General features: G+C 34.9%; 1 protein-coding gene across 1 annotated transcript in view; it reads right to left on the bottom strand.

Annotated features, from left to right (window-relative positions):
• Nucleotides 1-1,540: 1,540 nt before the first annotated feature.
• The window catches only part of LOC108738266 (neuropeptide Y receptor type 1-like), a 29,674-nt gene continuing 20,735 nt past the window's right edge, over nt 1,541-10,479 (bottom strand). Inside the window, exon 2 of the mRNA XM_018471626.1 lies at nt 1,541-1,877. Within this exon, the coding sequence (XP_018327128.1) occupies nt 1,541-1,877 (337 nt within the window). The remainder of the gene's footprint in view (nt 1,878-10,479) is intronic.

Genomic DNA, 10,479 nt, shown 5'->3' with positions numbered 1-10,479 from the left:
AAAAATTATGCATAACAAACGGCTAAGATCTCTCCATATTGTACAACTACCACGATTCTGCGTTTCTTCTTCCACCTAACGCTCAGATACAAAATGTGTAACGAAGCACTGGTTTCCGACGCCTACGCTACACATCGTGTCTCTGTACGTTAGGTGGAAGGGGATTCGCAGAATCGAGAGTTCACTATATGCTTCAAATGGTTTAAAGCGTGCCGTGTATTTTGATATGTACAATTTTTTCGGTTCAAATTTTGTAAAAATAATTTTAGTTGAAAAAAATTTAAAATAAATTTTGAAAATAAGAACCTTTTCAAAAATTCGGGACAATCCTGGACAAAAAACCTGATTGTCCCGGCTAATCTGGGACGTATGGTCACCTTACTATTAATGATATTTTTGACCTTGCACTGCCGGGAAGGATAATTTCATATAAGGATTATACTATTTTAATTTACTCCGACAAATATTGGAATGAAGCTTACAGATGCATAAACGAATTGCCTTTTGACTATTTGAAAACAAGTTAACTATTAATACTGATAAGACAGTTTATATAACCTTCTCTATTTGTCCAGGAAATTATCAGATCAGTTATGTATAAATGATGTACCCACTCAAAAAGTTGAATATACTAAATGTTTAAGACTAATATTTGATCAGCGCATGAGATGGGCATTACAGTTTAACAAGACCGTAACTAGAGTTAAATATTTGTTAATTATTGAGAGACTGGATTCTGGTTGACTCCATATATTATATTAATTGATGAATATTAATTGATTTTATGTGTAGTATTGATGAATATTGTTTTTTTCAGCTTTAGTATATTAAGTTAAGTTCAAGTACCGTCTGCCATCTATATCAAACGAAGTTTTAAAGAAAAAAAATTAATGGAAGTTTGTATTATTGACTTAATAAACATTTCAAAGTCAAACATCGTAGATGTTAAAGATACAGTGGGTTTCATTTATTATGACCTTGGTTATAGCGACCATTTTGCTATAACGACATCAAGTCCCTTGAATTTAAAGCATACTTTAGTAACAAATTCATGTGGCTATAGTGACTTCGGATGTAACGCCGAGTTCGGGTGTGACGACTGTTTTTAACGAATCATTTGTAATAAATCCCTGATAATCCCATGCAGTTATAGCGACCGGAATCGGCTGCCAAAGACGCAAAGACCTTTCTTATCATTTGTTTGCATCTACACAGATGGTCAGCAAGTGTAGTGACCTTTACCGTTTGTTCATAGATGTTAGCCAGGTAGGTAGGTAAAATGGTTCAGTTACAAAGTGATATTCTGAGTGACAACTGTTGTTTGAATAAGTATGACCCCTAGATGCAGATTTATACGTGTCTGCATCTCTTTACCTTTGCCTGTAACTACTTCCGGATATAACGACGAAATACAGTGGTAACTTCGTCGTCGTTATACCTGAAATCTACTGTAGTTATGAGGTTACCCTGCAGAGCTAATGCTAAGGTATACTGAACATTTGAAGAATACGTAAAGCGTAAAGAAAAATTAATTCGAAAATCACTTACACATTTCTTCTCCTAAAACCCACGTTTCTGGTTTCGAATTGACTTCCACCAAAACAGTAGGTGTACAAACGAGAAGCACCATCAAGTCGGCGATGCTTAAGTTCACTAAAAAAATATTCGTACTGTTCCGCATGTCTTTTGTTTTGAAAATAACCACTGGCACCATGATATTTCCGATCACTCCCAGGCACATAATTATAACACAAAAGATCATCGAAGTGATACGAATGTAAGCCGGAAACACAACACTGTTCGATGATTCGGTGAGGTTCGAAAACATGTCTTTTGAAGAATTTGCCGTTCCATTTTCTTCAAGGAATGGTGCATAACTGTAAAAAAAAAAAACACGAATTATGAATGTCTTATATGTTTTGCTTGAAATTACAGTGTAAACTCTATATAACGACACTTAAGGGACTGAACATTTTTCGGCGTTATAAAGAGTGGTCGTTAAATGGAGAGAAATAAAAGATATTATTTTACTATTCTATAATAATATGCATTTACCAATATAGTACACATTTTGCACACGAACATTATTANTTTCTAATTTTATCCTTATCCCTTATAAAAATAACTATAGATGGTTTTGCACTTTTTTAACATAAAATCAGTAAATCGTAAATATATAAAAATAAAAGACCACCAATTTGAATTTTAGTAAATTCATTTAAAAAAATATCAGCATTTAAAACAAAATTTGAACGTCCGTATTTTTATTCTGAATGAGGTAGAGTTTAAGTGCTTTTTTCCATAATTTCTCCTCGTATATCTGTCTGGGACATATTGTACCTACACTAACTTCTTAAATATGAAATAAACTGTCGCAATATATTGATTGCATTCCGAATCGACCAAGAATTTAATTAACGTTAACGCTTGCAGACATTATAGCTCATTTATTACGAAGCATTTACTTTAATTGCTTGAGATATCAATCAAAACCGGATGATATAGGTATCTTTAAAACGATTAAGGCAAACAATGGATAATTTAAAGCAGAAAAAACTAGCTTTATTAATTACAACTACCGAAAATTTGGCTAATGATGGACGTATTTTTTGTTGTAGCCTTTCCCATTCCTTTATGTAGTATCTATTAAGTAATATCTTCGTAATTGACAGTTTTCACATTTCCATAAAAATTAGCAACAATTGATTAAAAAGCATTCTAAGTTCATAATTCAGTTTCATTTACCATATTGTCAGGTAGGTATTTCATCTTTCACTATTTACCTAACTTGAGACCCACAAATTTCTCGTTTTTAATTTTTGTTTCATAAATTCTCGGAAATTTTTACTGAGGATCGTCCTAGAAACATTAAAAAAAATTGTAGTAGTTACATTTTCACTTACTGATGTAAATCGGTGGCCGATGGACGTCCCGAAATCCCACACTCATATATCCACAATACACATACACACATCAGACTGGACAAATCTTGAAAATTATGGAAGATTCCAAAAAGTTCTTAGAACGCTTTCGTAATCAGGGGCGGCCTTAGTCATTAGAAGGTTCCGGGCGGGTAAATTTTTGCGAGGCCCTCGTCTTTGTGGAATNTTTATATCTTAAATAAGTTGAAGTATAGAAGAGTGCATTGTTGATGTGCAATAAGATGATATTAATTAATTAATCTTTATTACACGTATAATAGTAAAAGACATTCAATTCTTGATCGACACCACCAAATATTCATTATCAATTTGGTTTGCGTGGTCATCTCTAATTAGGACGATCAAAACGGGCAAAGTCCGCAATAAATTATTTATCTGTGAGAATCTTCTTTCTTGTTCCCACTTGGGACTGTAGTCATTTGCTGCATTTTGAACACGTCCTTGCTATGTTAGGAAATGCTTCATGAGGAGTACAGACAAAGTGAAAAAAAAAACATAACTGAATAATAGTAATAGCGGTTAGTGGTTGTTTAGGTACGCTAAAGATCAGGGTCGGCTTTACAACTGCCTGGTTGGAATTATATCTTTAAACAAGAGTCTTGNATACTTGACAATCATATGAAATTAACACCACAATTAGCAGTACATAAGAGATTTTCCACATAGAAAAGTTTAACCGACCGTAGGGAGATCCTGTTTTTTTTATTACATGTATTTTAAATGCACAGAGTATAACCCTGCTTTCACACAGACGGTTTTTTGCCGTGGCCGTGCACGGCAACGGTGCCGTGTATAATAGTAATACATTGGTTTATATGCAAGCTTTCACACAACACGGTTTGCTGCCGGAGCCGTACAGCACGGCATGGGCACTGCAACGGCACGGCGCCGTAGCCGTGCACGGCAACAGTAAGACAAGCAAGTGTATAGAAGTATTCACACGTGCCGCAAAAATTGTTTTCAGGATCGTTTTTCTCTCTGAATTGCGCAGTTAACAGAAGAAATTATATAGTGTGGCGGATAATAACACCGCTATATTTAATTTAAAACATATATTTGACTAAACATTATATTACACCCTTTTGTAAATATTTCTACTCGAATTCTTTTGTATCTGTCTTTCTATTATTATTATTATTCTCTGTGAAAATATNAAATTGATCTTAGTAACTACCGTACTAGTTGAATTAAAGATAGTATCTTTATATCTTCAGCTTTAAATAATAAGGCGCCAGGTATAGATGGGATACATGGGGAAATTCTAAAACATGCAGGACAAAAGGTTAGAGATCGTATGTTTAAGCTAGTTAGTCGCATTTACAAGACGGGGAAAGTCCAGAGGATTGTAAATTGAACGTACTTAAAAATAGAGCCGCGGATAGGTGCTATACAAATAGAACAATTAGTTTAACTTCCCATGCGTCAGAAATCTTAATTACAATTGTACAGAGGAGGATGGAAAAAAGGGCGGAAGAACAATTAGGGGAAGATCAATTTGGGTTCAGAAGAAATAGAGGAACGCGGGAGACCATTCTAGCATTACGGGTAACAATAGAGAAAACGATAGAAAAAGGAAACAGTCCGTACATAGAATTTGTAGATTTAGGAAAAGCTTTTGACAAAGTTAAATGGGACAAGTTGTTAAATATACTTAAAAATATAGGGATGAGTTATAGAGATAGAAGAGTGATACTTAGTTTGTATAAAGAGCAACAGGCATTTATAGAGCTGGGGGTGCAACGTAGAGAAGTAAATATTAGAAAGGAAGTCAAACTGGGATGCACACTGTCCGTGCTACATTTATATCTACACACCGAAGACGCGAACAACATCATTAAAGACAATATAACTGAAGGAATAGATATACAGGGGAAAAAGATTAGCATGCCTAGATTTGCAGATGATATAGCAGTATTAAAATCTAACAAGGACGAGTTAGAGATAGCTTTAAATAAAATGGAAGCGCTATTCACAAAACAGTACTGTATGAAAATAAATAAAAGTAAAACAAAAATACTAGTATGCAAGGGAAGAAAAAGTAGGGAAAGAGCGAATATAAAGATATGAGACGAAATATTAGAAGTAGCTGGTTTTAGGTATCTGGGAAATCAAATAAGTCAGGACGAAAGGAGTAGTAGGGATATAAAGCAAAGGATAGTGCAGGGTAGTCGCCTTCGATAAGAATATGTCACTTCTATGCTCGCAAAAGGTTAATTTAGAAATCCGAAAAAGATTGTTAAAGGTGTATATTTGGAGTGCGGCGCTGTACGGGTGCAAAATATGCACGGTGGGTGCTGCGGAAAATAAAACTGATGAGGATACCGTGAATAGAGAAGGTTATAAATGAAAACATATTAGAAAGAATAGGAGAACAGAGGACTCCATGGAAGTCAATAAGAAATAGGCGACGTAGGTTGGTAGGACATCTTCTCAGGCACGAAGGTTTAGTCAGACTGAGGACCTTATGATGGTGATCTTCAGCTTAATTGTAATTGTAATTTTCATAATCAATAATATAGTGGACGACTAAATAAACAGAATAAAAGCACATAAAGTTGCAGTAAAGAGTGCGTTTCCAAAGATCAACCCCTTGATTTTGATATTTCTCCTGAGCGTGAGAGACACCTTGTTTTTCTAGCCGAATGAAGTTCTTGTTTATGATCTGCGCCGTAAGTGAAAAAGTCAGGGGCCGCCTCTCGTTGGTTCAGGAGTAATAATAAAAGACTCCTAATGTGTTGATTGTCGTGTTTATTTAAAATAATCGTTATTCTAGTGGATTCTTTATAATTTGGTTTTAAACAGAATCGACTTATAAATAGACTTGGAAGTGGATTAATTGCATGTTGTGTTCTGACAACGTATTGATTGGATATTTCGTATGATGTATTAACATTTGGTGAACCAATTCTCAACATTCTTTTCTTATTTCGCTACAGTTTCTTTATACAAAGTACCTTTTGAATTTTATGCTGCATAAGCATTGTACATGTTTGCAGTAGAAAGTATAATATGAAGCCTACAGAACCTTTTTTCGCTTTATTGGATGCACTTAATATATGTAACATCCAACTGTGCTTAAAATAGTGTAGCGAGCACGAGCGTGTTTGTGTGCGATCGGGCATACGTGTGTGTGAGCGGCTTATCGATTCGCCGACTAGCCGCGGGCGCCTTTCTTCANAAAACTAATTCCGAAGTGAAAAACCGTGTGCAGTGTGAACGCAAAGCAAAATGAAATTACGGCACGGCACGGCACAGCACGGTTGCCGTTAGAAAACCGTCTGTGTGAAAGCAGGGTTAGTAGTCTCACTACGTCGAAGGGCAGAGCGGAAGACCCTCTTCAGCCTCCTTTTAGGAATCGTGGGAATCGGTGGATGATAGTTGAGGCGAGAGAGATGAGACGGGCGAAATGAAGACAGACAAGGGTGAAAGATATTATTTATCGATGGAATATTACTGCCCCAGCATTTACCCAAGTGATCCAAAGAAACCACAGAAAAAATTGGACTAGGGCAGGCGGACCCGAAATCGAACCGATGTCCTCCCGAATGCCAAGCAATAGTCCAAAAACCTAGGCTAACCCGTTCTGTCTTACTGATGCTTCTAAAGAGCGAGTTTATATGATATCCAAGTAAAAGAAGTAGTAGTGGAGTCTTTTTGCTTATAAAGTATTTTATGCGTTAGACAAGGTCTTATTTCGGTATCAACTTACCTTACCTAACCTAACCTAACCTAACTGAACTCGAAAGCGTAGATATATAGGTACGTAGTAGGCACGCAAACTACTTTAATAAAAACTTTATTTTAAGTTCTTAGTCAGAAATTTATTGAAACTACCAGACCCTATCTAACCCATAAAATATTTCATTTGAAAACGCAGATTAATAATGAGCAAAATTGGTTTTGGCTTCGCAGTCTTGCTCTTGATCTAATTTATGCGTTGGAGGAAGGATGAATTTATGCATTGGAGGAAGTTCTCGAATTTTCGTAACTCTCAGAACTATCGATACTATTTTCTTTAAAAGTCATGACATGCTCGCATGTATGACAGAAAATTTCAGCATTTNGCTTCGCAGTCTTGCTCTTGATCTAATTTATGCGTTGGAGGAAGGATGAATTTATGCATTGGAGTAAGTTCTCGAATTTTCGTAACTCTCAGAACTATCGATACTATTTTCTTTAAAAGTCATGACATGCTCGCATGTATGACAGAAAATTTCAGCATTTAAGACAATTATGGTGTCGATAAATAGAAAAATTAGTGCTTAGAAGAATCATTAAAAAAACGTATAAGACTTAATGAGAAAGACCCAGACATAACACGCAAGACTATGACCAAGACCAGTCTTGGTGTTGGTTTTGGTCTTGCTCTGCTCATCACTAACGCAGATATTCGAGTTGAAATTCAAATTGCTTGGTATTGTTCGAAAATATTTAATATACACACACATTACTACAGTTTTCACATTACTCTACGCTTTCTAAATTATGTGTACGGATAAATTATTATATTTTGGGTACATTGCAGAAATACCACTTGTCAATCGTAATTTATGAAAACAATCTGTGTCCGTCGAATTATTACCGTTCCCGTTTGAACTAGAATAATAACTTTTACAATTAACTGTTTTTGATGTGTCTTCATGTTAGAATTTATATAAATGCAGAGTTTAATTTTAGGAAGAACACGCAACAGATATATATACCATGCAAAACGTATTATTTAGTGACAGACGAAAGATCAAAAATGACCGGTCTTGGGATCTACATCGCGTAGCTGTCGTGTGTCCTCTAATGCATTCTGATGATCATCTACATGTATACGAAATTGCCGACATATTTCTTGTTTCATAACGCAATAATTTATCAATGAAGGTTCGCAACAGATGTTGCGAAAAATTTGAAATGCAAATTGTTTGAAATTCCGAAAAGATACTACGAAACAAAGACACCCAAAAAAAGATAAGCAAAACTTTGTATTTCTTTAGCACACCATCAATTAAGATAAATAGTTCATGCGTAAACCCATTTTATTATAAACTTTCATAAATCAGTTTTGAAATGAATATCTCATCAATAACGATTTTAAATTAATAGAATGATTGACTAATTGCTAGTGTAGCTACTATTTATTTACAATTTAAAAATAGGTATATGAGGCTTTTAGTTCTTGTACCTCGATAACAATAACTGTAAAGAACAGGTTTACTAATTTTTTACAAAATGTAGTTCAATACCGTTTTAATCAACATATACAAGGTGTTTCTCAAAAAAGTAGCAAGCTAACAGGAAGTGATAGGGCACTGTCCGAAAGTCCACTGTTTTCGAGGAAAACGTATTTGAAAGTACAGACAAGGGCCAGTCCGGCCCTAGTAGAATCACGTAGGGGAAATACGACAGTGCAAGGTCGCATTCAGTCAACTGCTAATTAACAGCGTTGGTGTTGTATTTCTTTTGTTGTTGTTTACTCATGCATTGTTTTAGGGTAGTCCTTCCTTCTTTTAACGTTATAGGCTTGTACGTAGTTAGTCATAGACAGTAGGTCATTGTGTCAGTGTCGTCGGTCAGTGCAGAATTGTATTACTGAATTGAATAATGAGTGACTTTCTATACGAATAGTTTCCTAATTCTATGTGCATAAAACGTCAGTGCAGAGTGCTAATGATTTGCACGAACGTGTATGATCGCTGCAAATGAAATATGGTAAATGCCGCACATTTTTAGCGACTCAGGCTAATCTTTGGCTTTTAAAGCTAATTTGCGGCTACTTGTCCGATGCTTTGTATACTTGCTTACTAATTCAGTCACGCCAATTTAAAAAGGGTTTGGTATACGAGGGTTGCTATCTATGTATTATTAGTTAGGAATACCGCTGTTGCTAACAATCATTCCTAGCATTCCATTTCTTCCCCTTTAGTGTTTAATGAAAAAAAATATCAGCGACGATTACGGACGCTGTTAATTGTTTTTAACAGTGACTTTAAAAATTCACGTCAAATTAAAAACGGAACGTGAAAATTATGTGATAAAATTTACCTAAACTACTACTTTCGGCGGTTTGTTCACGTTTCGTACTTACCTTACGCAAAAAATGATCGTTCCGTACTTCATATTTTTATTACCTAAGTCGAAGGACAGAGTTATGCTCGTTTCGTACCCTGATAATTANTGCGATCGGGCATACGTGTGTGTGAGCGGCTTATCGATTCGCCGACTAGCCGCGGGCGCCTTTCTTTATGTGCGCCGTATCTGTAAGCGTGTGTGTCGTACCTGCGTTCTGGGAAAGCAGTTAAACAATTCAAAGAACGAATAAACTATCCGGATGTTTCTAGAAGAGTCCTGAAAGTAAACAAAAGAGTATAAAAAGGAAGAGACGATCGCCGAAAAAAGTAGAAATAAATTGACCGTTGCAGAAGTGAATCGAGAAATAAATTGACAGTGATAGCAGTGAAAAGTGATATATCAACAGTAGTGTAAATAAATAGAATAATTACCTAAGTTTAGTAATAATTTAATAGTGTTTTTAAGCTGAATAATAATTAGTGTAAATAAATAGTTTTCGTCTTGAAGTTAAATTTTGTTAAATCCATGAACATTAAAATTAGGGTTGCCACCTTTTCAGGCTTTACATAAAGTATTTCTCGACTAAAAGGTTAAAAAAAAAGTACTCGGCATAAAAATAAAGTATTTTATTTTCTGTTTTTAAAAACATATTTTTTGTTACACCTAGCAGCCGGTAACAAATTGCTACATTAATAGCCTCTAAACATGGCAAACAGAGATTTAAGTAAACTAAAAGTTCATTTTTAATTAGTTTTAATGAAGCTTTATTCCTGTCGTCCCGCCACTTTGCGTTCACAACAGAGAATACACTTTCTGTAAATGCTGAAGTGGCCGGAACGGACAGCAAAAGTGAAACTATTTTGAACAGATTTGGGAAATCAGGTTAGTCCGTAAATATGCCTTGCTATTTTTCTGTGCAATATTATTGTATTATTGATATAAAAATACTCTAAATACTCTAAATTTCGAATAATCGCTTACAAAATTACGATGTTTACTTAAGGCCTTAAATAAAGTATTTTTGCGTACTTTATGTGTCTTGTACGCATAGTCGAAATAGAGTACAATACTTTATAATAAAGTACGGGTGGCAACCCTAATTACAATAGGTATAAGATTGAGTCTCTGAGAAAATAATATTCATTAGATCCTAAAAATAATAAAAACAAACGCTTTTGACATTGCCTGCTTACTTCGCCTGTAGGTCAGTGTTACCTACTTTTTTTAAATTAGTAATAATAAACATAAATTATATTTTAAGGCCTTATATGGGTTTAGACGTAGGTACCGCAGTTTCGGAACTTCCTATATAAAGTCAGAAGCTAGATAGATACGGCACTAGAAGAAAGTACAACTAAAATAACCATTTTGATTTATGTTCCAAATACCGGAACTAACGACTTAGTCCTTAGAAATTGCCATGTCATTCAATTATGCTATTTTTAAATGAAAGTATTTTTAATAAACACCGTGAAGA

Source organism: Agrilus planipennis, unplaced genomic scaffold (genome assembly GCF_000699045.2).
Source record: "Agrilus planipennis isolate EAB-ADULT unplaced genomic scaffold, Apla_2.0 scaffold94, whole genome shotgun sequence".
In the NCBI taxonomy this organism is placed as follows: Eukaryota; Metazoa; Arthropoda; class Insecta; order Coleoptera; family Buprestidae; genus Agrilus; species Agrilus planipennis.
The sequence above is the reverse complement of the archived record's forward strand: the minus strand, read 5'-3'. Positions and strand labels throughout refer to the sequence as shown.